This window comes from Cenococcum geophilum (genome assembly GCF_001692895.1).
Source record: "Cenococcum geophilum 1.58 unplaced genomic scaffold K441scaffold_32, whole genome shotgun sequence".
Lineage (NCBI taxonomy): Eukaryota > Fungi > Ascomycota > Dothideomycetes > Gloniales > Gloniaceae > Cenococcum > Cenococcum geophilum.
Window position 1 is genome coordinate 1,111,183 of NW_027137590.1, and position 14,505 is coordinate 1,125,687.

The 14,505-nt window shown below is 43.5% G+C and overlaps 5 protein-coding genes across 5 annotated transcripts; 3 read left to right on the forward strand and 2 right to left on the reverse strand.

The window, feature by feature from the left end:
• Positions 1 to 818: 818 nt before the first annotated feature.
• K441DRAFT_678997 (uncharacterized protein) lies at positions 819 to 1,361 on the forward strand (the record flags this gene model as incomplete). The annotated part of the gene is made up of 1 exon (XM_067651211.1): positions 819 to 1,361. The coding sequence occupies one exon, from the start codon at positions 819 to 821 to the stop codon at positions 1,359 to 1,361; it is 543 nt and encodes a 180-aa protein (XP_067501982.1).
• An 832-nt stretch (positions 1,362 to 2,193) lies between these two features.
• On the reverse strand, positions 2,194 to 3,563 carry K441DRAFT_697880 (uncharacterized protein; the record flags this gene model as incomplete). Its single annotated transcript, XM_067653017.1, has 3 exons — positions 3,371 to 3,563; positions 3,085 to 3,318; positions 2,194 to 3,001 (listed from the first exon to the last, which is right to left on the reverse strand). The coding sequence occupies exons 1-3, from the start codon at positions 3,481 to 3,483 to the stop codon at positions 2,194 to 2,196; spliced, it is 1,155 nt and encodes a 384-aa protein (XP_067501983.1). The 5' UTR covers positions 3,484 to 3,563.
• A 163-nt stretch (positions 3,564 to 3,726) lies between these two features.
• On the forward strand, positions 3,727 to 4,882 carry K441DRAFT_570289 (eukaryotic type KH-domain (KH-domain type I); the record flags this gene model as incomplete). The annotated part of the gene is made up of 2 exons (XM_067643912.1): positions 3,727 to 3,786; positions 3,920 to 4,882. The coding sequence occupies 2 exons, from the start codon at positions 3,727 to 3,729 to the stop codon at positions 4,880 to 4,882; spliced, it is 1,023 nt and encodes a 340-aa protein (XP_067501984.1).
• Positions 4,883 to 4,937: 55 nt separating this feature from the next.
• Positions 4,938 to 6,570, reverse strand: K441DRAFT_614764 (NAD(P)-binding protein). Its single transcript, XM_067645696.1, has 3 exons — positions 6,369 to 6,570; positions 6,005 to 6,316; positions 4,938 to 5,951 (listed from the first exon to the last, which is right to left on the reverse strand). The coding sequence occupies exons 2-3, from the start codon at positions 6,176 to 6,178 to the stop codon at positions 5,091 to 5,093; spliced, it is 1,035 nt and encodes a 344-aa protein (XP_067501985.1). The 5' UTR covers positions 6,179 to 6,316; positions 6,369 to 6,570; the 3' UTR covers positions 4,938 to 5,090.
• An 832-nt stretch (positions 6,571 to 7,402) lies between these two features.
• K441DRAFT_679001 (uncharacterized protein) lies at positions 7,403 to 7,995 on the forward strand (the record flags this gene model as incomplete). The annotated part of the gene is made up of 2 exons (XM_067651212.1): positions 7,403 to 7,838; positions 7,898 to 7,995. 2 exons carry the CDS (start codon positions 7,403 to 7,405, stop codon positions 7,993 to 7,995), a joined length of 534 nt encoding a protein of 177 aa, XP_067501986.1.
• Positions 7,996 to 14,505: the final 6,510 nt, after the last annotated feature.

The window sequence follows — 14,505 nt, forward strand, 5'->3', positions numbered from 1 at the left end:
TTTTCTTTGTTTATGGTGTCTTAGCTAATTATAAGTATTTGTCGCCTTCATGTAGGAAGCGCTCGCTTCGAAGGTGGGAAGGCGGTATTTACTCCTTTTCGTCCTTTTCCACAGCTGCCGATGATGCTGACCATTCACGTACATACCTTTCCCAACGTCCTTAATATCTAGAAACATCGCACTATTATCTTCTTTCGACAACTCGCAGCCAAGCGAGAAAAGTTGTTTCTAGACCCTCAGGACCCGCTTTCTCCATCAAGTATCTTGCGGAATGACGGAACTGGTCCGGTGTCTCGATGCCAGGGTCAATTCAATATCCGTACAATTCATGCCTCATTTCTAATCACCCTACAACCGCGGAACACGGCAACTCTTCAGTGCTTTCGGGAGAGCCAAATCCATGATGCTTCCCTCTAGATAATGCTTCTCATGAATCTAACTACCCCAAATTATTGACATGGTTTTCTGGAAAGAACACCAAATGCGAGTTGTGGAACCTCGACCTCCTACAAATGCATTTAGTTTTTTGTCAGGCTGCTCTACAAAGGGTAATATAACAAGTGGCCTCAAGCGCTCAACTTTATTTCTTTGTCTATAAAGAGTTGCGTTGAAGAATCTCCTTGTTCAAAATTCACCATGTTTTCTTTGAGGTCACAAATACTCCATTTCCACAATATCTTTCTCACGCACTCTGCAATGCTTCAAATAAACACCTATACGCTACCCTCAATTCGTTTTTTAAGGCTACCCATTCAATTCAAACTAAAAAATCTACCAAGTATCCACCACACCACATAAAAACACCTCACACCACTCCCATGCCCACCCTACCAAACTCCGTCCCCACAAGAGCCAACACCTCAGAGGTAAGCCCCCAAGCCCCAGCCACCCAACCCTCAAGCTGCCTCATCTGCACCCTCCCCTACTCCACCACGCCACCCCTTACCGTCTTCAACGACACTACCCACGAATCCCCCATCCGTCTCCCCTGCGGCCACACCTTCGGCCAACACTGCCTCCGCCGCTGGGTCGACCCCACGCTGTCACACGGCGCCACGCGCGGCTGCCCGCTCTGCAGAGCCCCGCTGCCGCCTCTAGCCGCGCCGGTAGAAGCGCCGCAGCGCGCCAGCGGCCTGTTCTACTTCCCGGTCTTCGACGAGGATGCGGGTGGTGCGGAGTCGGGTTTTGCGGCGGACCTGGCTGAGGAGGTGGTGGGGTTGCTGCGGGAGACGGATGCGATAGATGAGCTCTATGAGTTTTTGCTGGTGTGGCTGGGAGGGGGTGGTGAGGAGAGTGGTGAGAAGGGGAGGGCATATGCTACGCCAGTTGTATTGTCTCGAGTTGGAGGATGGGCAGGGTGAGAAAGGGGTGTGCAGTTGGGGAGGAGACTGGTGTAGACAGGACGGCGTGCAGACGCGTAGAGGATGAGCTTATATAAACTAGAAGGGTAGGCTCACTGGAAATAAATATTAGACTTGGACTGGGGTTTGACTCCTTAATAAAACCTTTCAGCGTTATTTTTCTTGAAAGTTTTTCTTGCTTGCTTATAAGATGGACAGTCGAGGCCTTCTGAAATTAGGCATTTTGTCTCAACACCCAACAGCACTTGCCTAACCGTCATTACCACGTATATCTTCGGTCTATTTAATAAAATTCTTGTCATTCGCAGTCTGCTCTTTTCTTACCCATCTATTCAATTTTCTTGATTCCTTCGTCACAAACCCGCATACCATGCTTGTGCCTCAGATCCCAGCTATCTTCTCAGCCCCCTAACCATCCTCAAAAACAACACTAAGAGATATGCACTATCCGCAGCATAAAAAGATTTCCTTCTCCCACTTAAACCGTGTTTTTTTGAGCCAGCACCACACATCCTAATGTCACGAAGTACCGACTTTCCATCACTCGCACTCACTCCACTAACGCAAGATAGCAATGCCGCTCCCAGCCAAGCGCAACACACCCGAACGCCAAATCCATCGCAGAAGACAAGGGTATCAAAGAAACGGACCAACCCCCCAAAAGCACTCTCCCTAAAAAGCACCTTTCACAATTTGCGCACTCCTCCCTAAACCAGGCCGTCAAGTCATCCCACCACGCCCTCCCAACCCAACCCCTCACCACCTCCTCCGCTCTTTATACTTCATGCTCCCCCTTCCTTTATAAACCACCCCTTCCATCGCCCCACCCGTATCACCACCAGCAGCATACCCACCCCCTGATCCTCCTCCCCCCTCGCCCCTCAAACCTCCCCTCGCCCCCTCCCTCGCCCATCCCCCTCCTCAACACCGCCTCATCATCCCGCTCCCCCCTTCTCCCGCCCTGGCGCCCATACCCATCGTCATAATACTGATTCGGCAAGCTCCGCTGCCTCCTCTGCCGCGGACTCCCCTCGACACTGCCGCGCCTGCTCCGCGACGGCGGAGGCGACCGCTGCCTCCGGTGGCGCGGCGCGGGACTCATGTTCTCGGGCAGCGGCGAGCGCGTGCGGGAGCGGGAGCGCTGGCGCGGGCGCCCGCGGAGCGTGTGTCGGGCGAGGCGTCGCTGCGGCGGCGGCTGCGCGCGTTGGTTTTGGGCGGGTGCAGGGACGCGGAGGTGGAGGAGGAGGAGCGGCGGTGGTGGGGTGGCGGCGGCGGTGCTGATGGTGCTGGGTGGGTGTGCGGCTGGCGGTGGCGGCTGGCGGAGCGGCGGGAGGGCCGCGGGAGGGGGAGGGGGAGGCGTGAGGGGAGTGGGAGGCCCCGCCCGCCGGCGGGCGACGGCCGCGGGGTTCGGAGGAGAGGTGCGGGAGGGGGGAGGGCGTGGAGGAGGGGGTGTGAGGGGCGTTTTGGTGCGGCGCTCGAGTTCGCCGCTGTTCGAGATTAGGACGGGGGTGAGGGGGCGGTCGTCCTTGTCGGTTTGGAGGGAGGCGAGCTGCTCGAGGATGGGCTGGCCGGAGACGAGGTGTCCGAAAACTGTGTGTTTGGCGTTGAGGTGGGTGCAGGGTGCGAGGGTTATGAAGAATCTAGTGCGAGGTGGGGTTAGTAGTTGTACCTGTACTAGGATCTGCGGGGGATGAGATAGAGAGTGGGAGATGGTGTATCGTACTGACTACCGTTTGTGTTTCTTCCTCTGTTAGCCATGCAGACGAGGCCAGCCGCGTCGATCTCTCTCCAGCCGATGTTCTCGTCCTCAAATTGTTCGCCGTATATCGAGGTGCCCCCGGTACCATCGCCCTTCGTAATGTCGCCGCCTTGGATCATGAACTCGTCGATGATGCGGTGGAATGGTGACATTTTGTAGGTTAGAGGAGGATTTGATCCAGTACATAGAGTACGGAAGCTGAAGAGGCGTTAGCAAGATAGGCCAAGCTGTTGTGATATAGCATTCGTACTTCTCGCAAGTTTTGGGGGCTTTATCAACAAAGAGTTCTATAACCAGCCTTCCGATAGGTTCCGTTCCCACACTGACGTCAAGAAAGACGCGCGGACGAGTAATACTCGCCATGGTGGTTCTGCCTGCTCTACAAGCAGAGGATCAGTCGTTGCCAAAAGAAAAGAAGAGGAAAGTCGAAGGTGAGGTGGACGATTTGCTCGTGTGACGATGCATGCTTGACTCAAGCATTATGACGCTAGTGATATTCTGCCGCATGACACCGTCCTGTGTATTTTCAGAAGCTGCCAAGACGTCGAAATAATTTCTCTAGCCTTTCGCTCGAGCTTAACACTATACTGCTATATAACCGCCACAATGCCTTCGACGTACAAAAAGGACAAGCCATGGGATACCGATGACATTGATAAGTGGAAGGTAATCTCATACTCTCCCTCAAATTAAAAGAGCCCGGTTCCAAGCTCATTCCACTCTCGCTCTCACCGTTCCTTTCTGCATACCCACCTCCGCACTCGCCTGAAACGTCGTCCTCGCTAATACCACCTCCCAGATCGAAACCTTCAAGCCCGAAGACAACTTCGGTGGGACCTTCGCCGAAGAATCTTCCTTCGCGACCCTCTTCCCCAAATACCGCGAAGTCTACCTCCGCTCCGCATGGCCGCTGATCACGCGCTCGCTCGAAAAGCACGGCATAGCCTGCACGCTCGATCTCGTCGAAGGCAGCATGACCGTCAAAACTACTCGCAAAACCTACGACCCAGCCGCGATCCTAAACGCACGCGACCTGATCAAGCTGCTCGCCCGCTCCGTGCCGGCGCCGCAGGCGGTCAAGATCCTGGACGACGGCGTGGCGGCCGACATCATCAAGATCCGCAACCTAGTGCGGAACAAGGAGCGCTTTGTCAAGCGGCGGCAGCGGATCCTCGGGCCGAACGGGTCGACGCTGAAGGCGCTCGAGCTGCTGACCGAGTGCTACATCCTGGTGCAGGGCAACACGGTCGCGGCCATGGGGTCGTTCAAGGGGTTGAAGACCGTGCGGAGGATTGTCGAGGACACTATGGCCAATATACATCCTATTTATGCTATCAAGGAGCTTATGATTAAGCGCGAGCTGGCAAAGGATCCCGAGCTAGTTAATGAGAATTGGGACCGTTTCTTGCCGCACTTCAAGAAGCGCAACTTGAGTAAGAGGCAGGTGCCGTTCAAGGTCACGGATAAGAGCAAGAAGGTTTATACGCCGTTCCCGCCGCCGCAGGAGAAGAGCAAGGTGGATCTGCAGATCGAGAGTGGCGAGTTCTTTTTGGGGAAGCAGGCCAAGGAAAGGAAAGCCAAGGAGGAGAGGGAGGAGAAGATGAGGGAAAAGCAGGAAAAGAAGAAGAGAGAGAGAGAAAAGGAATTTGTGCCGCCGAAAGAAGAGGATGCAGCAAAGGAGAAGAAACGGAAGCGGAAGGATGGGGAGGAGGGAGGGAAGAAGAAAAAGAAAAAGGTCGCAGTGGATGGCGAGGAGTCGTAACTCGGATGGGATTCCAGGTTGTTTGCCATTGCATTGCATGGGTTCAGGCGTTTTAAACGGCTTAGGAGCATTGGTTTTTTATGCTTCATAGCATTGAATGTTACATTTGTTGTATATCCCATTGAAATACCTTGATCGTACACGGGCATGGCTTCATCCCCAACTGCACACCGCCATACTCCAATTAAGCCCAGCTCTAGCCTCCCACTTACGCGACCTTCTTCTCCTCCCTCTGCATCTTCTTCAACGCCCTCTTCCTAATTGACTCGTGCATCCCGCGGTTCCAGTCAACCACAAACTTATTCATCGTCCCCAAAAACGTTAACAATCCCCAATGCATAAGCCCATGCGCCCAATACGGCGTGCTGGTATACGCAATGCCCTGCGCACCTCCACTCCGCCCAATCCTGCCCAGCGCAGCCCGCACGAACTGCTTCGACGTCGGCACCATGGCGCTCGCGCGACGGATCTTCGACATGGCCGATGTGACGAGGTACGACTGCACGAGCTGCACACGCACGCCGTGCGGAGCGAGCTCTGAACCCAGCGCCGTCGACCACTGCTGCAGGAACGCTTTGCTGCCGGAGTAGGTGGCCAGGAGCGGAGTCGGGAGGATGCCGCCGAAGGACGCCATGGTGATGATGAGACCGCGCTTGCGCGAGATCATGCCCGGCGCGATCAGTTGGGTGATGCGGAGCGTGCCGAGGCAGTTTATCATGATTATGTCCGTCATCTCCTTGTGCGGGGTCTGGACGAAAGGGACGGGGATCGAGTGGCTCAGTCCCACGTTGTTCACTAGTATAGAGACATCGATGTCGGTCAATAGCGCTTTGAGACGTCCGTAGTCAATGTCGTCGTTGCGGGCAAAGTCCATGACTAGGACTTTGGTCTTAATGCCTGCATTCTTGGTTTCGATTTCGGAGGCAAGCGCATCTAGTTTGGATTGCGTGCGAGAGATGAGGACGATGTTGAAGCCTTTGCGGGCGAGCTGGAGGGCGTATTCTTTGCCAATGCCGTCGGAGGCGCCGGTTACGACTGCCCAGGAGCCTTTGGGACCGAATTTGGAGATCTGATATCATTCATGAGAAAGCTGGAGATGAAGTTGGGAGGATAAGAACTTACGGGAATGCCAGGTAGGACGAACAAACTCAGGAGCACGCGGAAATAGCTAATAATGGGTTTACTAATGGTATAGAGCGCGATTGAGAAAGTTGAGATTAGAATTGTTTTTGCCAAAATAGAATTCGTAGAGATATGAATCCCTAAAGGCTCCAGAATCCCTTCAACAGAAGCCATGTTGGTTGCTGGTTGCTTGTTGAGTTCGTGGGGATGTTTGAGATTTCGGTAGGCGAATATCGGCTTTTAATGCTCCTTTACAAGCTTGTCTGAACTTCCCCGACGTGCCCGACAATTTCGACAATTTCGACTCGGTGTCTATGCTCTTTGTTAGCAAATGAGATGCTTTTTTCATTTAGGGGAGAATTGCCTAGTCATGGCTTGTTATATCAAAAATTGATTTTCAAAGTACGAAATATTCACACCCAGGGGCTAACGATGCATTTTATCTCATATGGACATACCGAGCTAGGCCTGGTTAAGTTCAAGAAGAGTTAGATTGGATCGAACTGAAAGTCAAGCAGAAGGTCGCGTTCATGGCTGCGCGCAGGGGTTCACATTGACATTTCTAGAGCTTCAAATGGGTCTCAAATTTAAGCTAGTGCTCAAGGCTCGAGGTTCAACCAAAGGCCTCAGAAAGCCAGTTGTCACCAGGATTATACGAAATTAGCGCTAAAAACCGGGTGGTAAAATGCACACCAAGACTGCGTGGCTGTGGTCCAATAATCAAATGATCGCCTTCAGATATGTTTCAGAATCATTCGAAGGCTCCAGAATCGAGTTAATTTATTTGGCTGCTAAGAGAACTATCTAAGCATTTCTGCCGCATTGTACGGAGCATCGAGGGGTCTTTAATACTGACTGTTGTCGGCTAGAAACACGAGAAGTTCGTTTACGACTATTTCGCAGCCTAACAAGCACAATGCAGGGCTGTTGCGCTGCCTCCCGCTGCGCCACTTGTGTGGCCAAACAAGCCAAAAATAGCGGTACTACACGTATATCCTAGTCCTTGCTTCGAAATTATATATCCAAAGATCAGCGGGAGCCTACTTAGATATTTCCACGCTGCTTTCCTCGGCCGGTTCAGTCAAGCTAATACGAATGAAAATCATCTAGAATGAAGATAAATATAAGTTATTATTATATGCCTAAGCTTTTACATTTCTTTCGCGAGCACATGGCATAGGAGGTAGACTAAACGTGGGAGAGTCTTGGTTTAGTCTGCCACATTTTATTTCAACCTACCCTCCGCAGCTATTTTCACATTGGCTATATGTATGTGGAGAAGTTACCTTCAATCACCAGGCTCTTTAACTAACTAGCTGACTGACATTCTACTAGATTTAAAGCTATTATCCATCATCCAGCCGGCCCAGCGCTCCTTGCTGCCTATCGATTAGTCTCATGGCTGTAAAGTGTGGAACAATCGGCATTGTGAAGAAGGATCCACTCAGTAATGGCGAGGTCCACGTTCCGTTTAGCATTATTGTGAATGAGTCCAATAGTGTTGACCTCATCAGTTTTGACGTAGTCAACAAATTAGGGATCGCAGACGAAATCAAAACTTCCGATATTACTAGCCTTGAAGAAGCAGCTCCAGGAATAAAAGGAGGCGTAAAGGGTACCGTGAAGATAAAATTTCATTTTCTGGAGGATGCCCAGGGTATTTCCCCTGTCTACGTGAAGCATTACTGGCGCACACTCTATGTTCCTGAGGAGACCGACTGCAATTTTGATGTCTCACTGTGTAGGCCGACCGCAACTATACTTGGATGGGACATTCCGAAGCACCTCGATACGGAGGAAGGATATAAGGTAGCATCAGCGGTGCCAAGTCTAGGTAAGCAGTGCTCTTGGATGAGTTTTCCAGCTGCTAAACTGACACCGAATACCTGGCAGGCTCGACTTCCAGACGTTCTTTACCATATACCATATACGGTTCAATGGCTACTACTTACTTCACCCGAGCTTCCACCATTCGTAACCTTAGAAGATGAAAAGGAAAAGAAAAGAATAAATTTTTGAAGGGGGGATATTGGAGGTACAGTTGAAGCTTAGATCAGGGTTGTTCCGGAAGCTGAAGGCTCAACTGAAGCTTTCTTTTTCCTGAACTCTTCCTTCTTTTGCAGCATGATGCATAATCGTCCATATATCGTCACTAGTATTGCAAAATATATCTTAAGCTCATTGCAGCATTATGTCACCACAGTCACAGGAATAATTGGCATCAATCGTGTGTATCTCAGAATGTCATTAAACTGTTCAACGATTTTACAGCCCAGCCCGCATTATTCAATTTTCCAGTAGACTTTCCACCTCTTGAAATGAAGGTTTGATTAACGAACCACGTACAGGAGGCCACCAGACCACGTTTTCCAGGGCTTTTCGCTGGCGAGCAACAGGAGCATACCCTCTGAAGATAAAATATGTTTAGAACTACGTTATATATTTAGTTACTAATATCTTCTATTCTACTACTAGTATTACTTTTAGGTCTCTATATATTTATATAAGTCTACTTATAAAGCTATCCTAGCTTAAGAATATATACTAAACCTCTAGGTTAGTAGTTATTATATTATTTACCTATATCTCTATAAGGTAAGGTTTAAACTATTTAAGCGCCCTACTAGTTAGAAATAATCCTATATATAATACCTAATCTATAGGTATTACTAGCTTAGCTCCTTATATTACCTTAAATTATATTTACAATAAAAATCCTTTAAGTTTTATCTTCTTTTCTATAAATCTTTTAATTAATAGTGTCTTAACCTTTATTATAGATAATTCTTAAATTATATTCTTAAGTATCGCGTTACTTTTGTTTATTTATCCTATTACATCCTTTAGGTTAGCTATAGTAATTACCTATAAGTTATCGCTGTCTACAATATTAGTATCTCCTCCTTCTAAGGTTATTGCCGCTATTAATAACGTTATTATAAGTTATACTAATATCTTAGGTGCTATATTAACTATAACTATAGTAGTAATTATATTATAAGGCCTTATAGGAGTACTATAGTAGACCTATAAACAGGTTAGGTATATAGATAGATATAACTTAATAATACTTTAATAGTAGAGTACTACCTAATAGATTAACTCTAGTATGTTCTAAAAATTACTATAAAGAGAGAACTATCTATAATATAACGTACGTATTATATATATATAGTAAAATCTCCTTAATACAATATAGGGTATATAATAATAACCTCTACATTACAATCTACACCCCTTAATTAAGCCTTTTTTGGTATAATATTACGATAATCTAACTTTTGGCAATATTATTAAGCACTTACTACTAATAACGTGTTCTATCAGTCATCTGGTAATATCAGTCATCCAGTAGCCCCAAAAACTACTAAAAATTGGAAAAACTGCACCTTAATATCTCGATAACGGCTTAATAATAAATACCAAAATTCTATAATTAGCCTTTTATACCTATTTTAAACCTCTTATTAGATTTAAAAAATAATCTATTAAGTAGCTCTGGAGATATCACGGATATTGTAATTTAGCTTAAAATTGGGGGCTAAAACCCAATATCTAAATATTGGCCCGACTTATTATACTAGAACTTTATTAGGGGTCTTAATATAGGCGTAAAAGGCTAATTATAAAATTTCAGAATTTATTATTAAGCCGTTGTCAAGATATTAAGGTGCAGTTTTTCTAATTTTTGGTGGTTTTTGGGGCTACTAGATAACTGATATTACTGGATAACTGATAGAATACGTTATTGGTATTGTAGCTAGAATATATTGCATTGCAATAGGAGGCAAATTGCCGCCACGTGTGGCAAGTTGCCGTTACGTAAGGCAAGTTGCCGTCACGTGTTACCGCGGCACTAGCGTGGTAAGGAACCTTAAGTTTCTTACCCTTCTTTGTATTAAAAGATAATATCCATCTATAACACCGCATAGTATATATTATTGTGATATATATATTCTGCATGTTGTTAAAGTATACTAACACTGATTAGTAAGCGCGCACAGATTAGGAAACATGTAGATAGCTTAAAAGACAGTTATACTGTCTACCTTGCAGCAGATTGGAAGATAGTTGTACTTATCCACCTTTTATATTAGCCTATTTTAGTTAAAGAGAAGAAGAGAAACTACCTAGGAGTACTTATTTAGTATCTATAACGACTTCTAGACATCTCATTCTATTTATTTCAGAAGACTACTACGCAGAGCACTTTACCCTACTTAATTAACTCGAACTATCCCCTTAACCGTCTCCTTAACCGCCTCCTTAACCGCCTCCTTAACCGCCTCCTTAACTGTTCCCTTACCTTTACCTTTTAAATACCCTTACCTTTACCCTTACTTACCTAAATAATATATAATAAACAAGATGTTAGGAACAGAGAAAGACTAGGAGGAAGAAGCAGCTAAATAGGAAAATGGGATTAACCTAATAGAAGCCTCTAAAGATGAACTAACTAACTACCTATAATGCAAGATGTACCTATACACAGAGATATATAACTAGCTTAACTTAACACTCTAGAAATCGTTTTAGGGAGATTTTAAGGACTTTACGGTTAATATCTTTACGCGAATCCCCTTATACTGGCTTTAGTAACTATATAACTGCCTAAATATTAGAGGAGTATAGGTTAATGTTAACTATAAACGAAACAAAACACTTCCTTAGTCTTTATACGATATAGTATAAGAAGAAGACTAAACTAAATAGAGTAGAGAGATGATTAAATTAGCTAATAATAAGTACGGACCGATGTTATTAAGATTAATTAAGGTATATATAACAGAGGGTACCTTAGAGGAGTAATAATAAGCTAAAGCTACCGCAACCTAACTAACCGGTATACTAACTACCTCTACCTTTATACTAGCTATTATACCTTAATCTATAACTACGTCCACTTTTACACTATCTGCTACGCCTTAACCCGTAATAATAACATAGTAACTCTACGTATAATCTATAGATGAGGAGAACCACCCTATTACTGTGACCGGCTATAGTAAGGAAATTGTAAATATAGCTAAGATATATATAGAGGAGTAGAAATACGGTAGCACGAACGAAAGCCTTGACTATAAATTATTAATATTCTACAACATCTGCAATTAAGCGGATGTACCCTAAAAAGCCTACCTTAAGGCATTCCCTACTATGCTAAAAGGACTAGCTTTAGACCACTTCTATATAAACTAACTGTCCCGCCTACTATTTGCTAAAGCTTATAAGCACCTTTGGAATTTCTTTAAAGGACTAGGATTTTAACGTAAGAACCTAGACGAGTGGAATACTATTACACTTATAACAGTAATAGTAGGAAATATAGATAAGTCGATAAGCGAATGTCTCCAATTATTAATCTATAGACTTCGTTAACTATAGTATAGCCTTAGACCTACTTTGTAAACCATAGACTTCCTTTATAATAAAATCGTTACTTCTTGCTAGGGAATACTAGTATATAGATATATAGTCTCTGACCCACCGGACAACCTTAGAGCCCTTTCTTAACAAACTTTAATTGTCTATTATAGTATACGAGAAAGAATATACGGAGAAGACATAAGCCTTCTTTACAGACTGACGGTTCTATAAAAGAGATAATAACTATAACCGCAGTAACTATAATAACCCTCCATACAACCGCAACCGAAAGAAACTATGTTGCTTCGTATATAATAGGGAAGGATGTCGCTTATAGAGACATACTAAGGAGGAGTAAGAAGAGTCTAAAGCTAAGTTTAGAACTGCTAATAGAGACAGGTTTAGTAAATTCGACAACTAATTTAAGAAACGACTTAACTAATATATTATAGATTACGAGAATAATAATACCGACTTAGAAGAAGAGCTTAAGGAAGCTTTTTAAGTACTAACTATTAATGCAAGTTATGAGGCAACTAACAAGAACTTATAACTAAATATTAATTACTACTATACCTCCCTCGGCCAAGTGGAACAGTAGAAAGTAATTTCTATAGCCGTTACCCTAGCTAATAAAGCCTTTGGCTATTTGGTCATAACTATAGACAATATAGTACCTCTTATAACTAACTAGGACCCCTTTACCTACAATACAACTATATCTACGTCCCGCTATACTATAGACAAGTTTATAGGTATAATAATTGACATAGGAGTATCTAAACAATCCATAGTAGGATATGGCCAATTCTTGGCATTCTAGAGACTCGATACTAATTATAGCTTAATACCACCACATAAGGCATAGTTAATGTACAGTTTGGCATTAGATTAACCTTATTAATTAGATTAGCTAAAGTAATTACCCTAATTGGCATAATCGAGTTTTATATTGTTAAGGTCGACACCCTATTTTTGCTTTGCTTGGCAGATATGGATTACCTATAAGTATACTACAACAACCTAAAAAATATAATAATTACCCCTTAGAGCAAAGTACCTGTCGTACGTCGCTTTAGCTACCCTTTCCTACTTTAGAACATATCCCTATATACTTATTTAACTAAGTTATTTAAATAAAACCCCTGCTACCTTACCAACGTAGAATTAAAGCGACTGTATCGCCGTTTTAGCCACCCTTTAGCTAAGCGTTTTATATAAATACTTAAACGCTTAGGGTATAATGTTAACAGCAAGACCTTAGATCATCTTACACGCTACTGCTACTATTGTTAAAAATATGGAAAGTTGCCTGGTAGATTCAGATTTACCTTATATAATAATATTAATTTTAACTATTTAATCGTGGTTGATATTATGTATATTAATGGCGCACCCCTTTTATATATTATTAATAAAGGAACACGATTTTAAGCTGGTAGATAGCTGTAAAATATTAGCGCTAAGCATATATGGGATATATTACGAATGTGCTAGATTAATATATACCTAGGACCTCCTAATATTATTACACATAATATAGGTAAGAATTTTATAAGCAAGGAATTTAAATAATATGCTATAATATTTGGAACAGTTATAAGAAGTGTACCTGTCGAAGCCTATAATTTAGTCGGAATGGTAGAACGCTACTATGGCCCCCTCCGTTATATATACTATATTATTACTATAGAACTGCTAGATATTAGTAAGGATATAGCCCTACAAATGGCTTTTAAAGCAATTAACGATTCCGCAGGCCCTAACGGTTTTATATCCACCTTACTAGTATTCGGAGCTTACCTATATATGGTGGAATCCGACGTACCTAACCCTACAGTTATATAACGAACAGCAGCTCTTAAAAAGGTTATGGAAGAAGTTAAGAAGCTTAGAGCTGAGCGCTAAGTAGCAGATGCCCTTAACATGCGCAACGGACCTAAAACAACTATAATCTATAACCTACCACTTAACTTACCCGTATTAGTATAGAGAGAAGGACCTATAGGCCAACCTAGCTACTAGTCTGGTCCGTATAACCTACTTAGCATTAAAAATAAGACCTGTACTATATAACTTCCCTATAGACCAACTAACTTCCGCAGCACGGTTGTGAAATTATATCTAGTAGACCCTAAGATTATAGAGGATATGTAACTAGAAGACGATAAAAGTAAACCACCTTAAACTAAACCTAAACCCCTACCTCAAACTAAACCTAAACCCCTACCTTAAACTAAGCCTAGACCTTAACCCGTTAAGCATAGAAGAGGTAGACCACATAAGTACCCTATTAAAGCTAATACCGCGAACATTTTAATATATCTATAAGATAAGAATAATAATCAACTTATAAAGTCTAATTAGTTTATAGTATTACGCCAGAAGGAAATTAAGGGATTACTTAAGAAAGGAGTTTTTGAACTAGTTAACCCTAAAGATATACCATAAAGTAATAGAGTATTTAACTCTAGATTTGTTAACGAGATTAAGAACCCCAGTTCTAATAAAGCCTTTAAGAAGTTAAGACTAGTTATATAGGTATATAATGACCTAGAAAAAGACCTCGTATTAACCCAATTACCTACGATCCAACGAGTTAGCTAACGCCTTATTCTCTGTATTACGGCCATAACTTAGAACAATAGTATATATCTCTACTTACGAGATATTTTATAGGCCTATATATAATTAGCTATAAGACTAAATTAAGACTTCTATATTAGGGCACCTCTCGAACTTAGTACGGCACTTAGAGTCTTATAAGGCACAATTCTAAAGGTTATTAGACCTTTATACGGCATTCCTAAGGCAGGCAATTATTAGTTTAAGACTTACTATAACCACTATATTAAAGAACTAAACATAAGCCAATCTACTTATGACCCCTACTTACTCCACCTTAATAACCCTATAAATTTTAAAATAGTTGGTTTATAGACTGATAATACCCTCCTACTAGCTAACTTAGTCTTTACAGCTTTAGAACAGGAGAAGATTAAAAAAGCTAAGTTCCTAACTAAGGAACGCGAACAACTTACGCCGGAATACCTAATTAAGTTTAACGGAGGCATTATCCAATAATAGGATTATATAATTACGCTTATATAGGAGCGCTAATGCTAGAACTTAAT

Excerpts from the sequence above, each read along its gene's own strand:
- K441DRAFT_614764 (XM_067645696.1), bottom strand. The coding sequence starts at position 6,178 with ATGGCTTCTGTTGAAGGGATTCTGGAGCCTTTAGGGATTCATATCTCT. Across the intron at positions 5,952-6,004 it reads TCGTCCTACCTGGCATTCCC|ATCTCCAAATTCGGTCCCAA; the intron begins GTAAGTTCTTAT and ends GAATGATATCAG.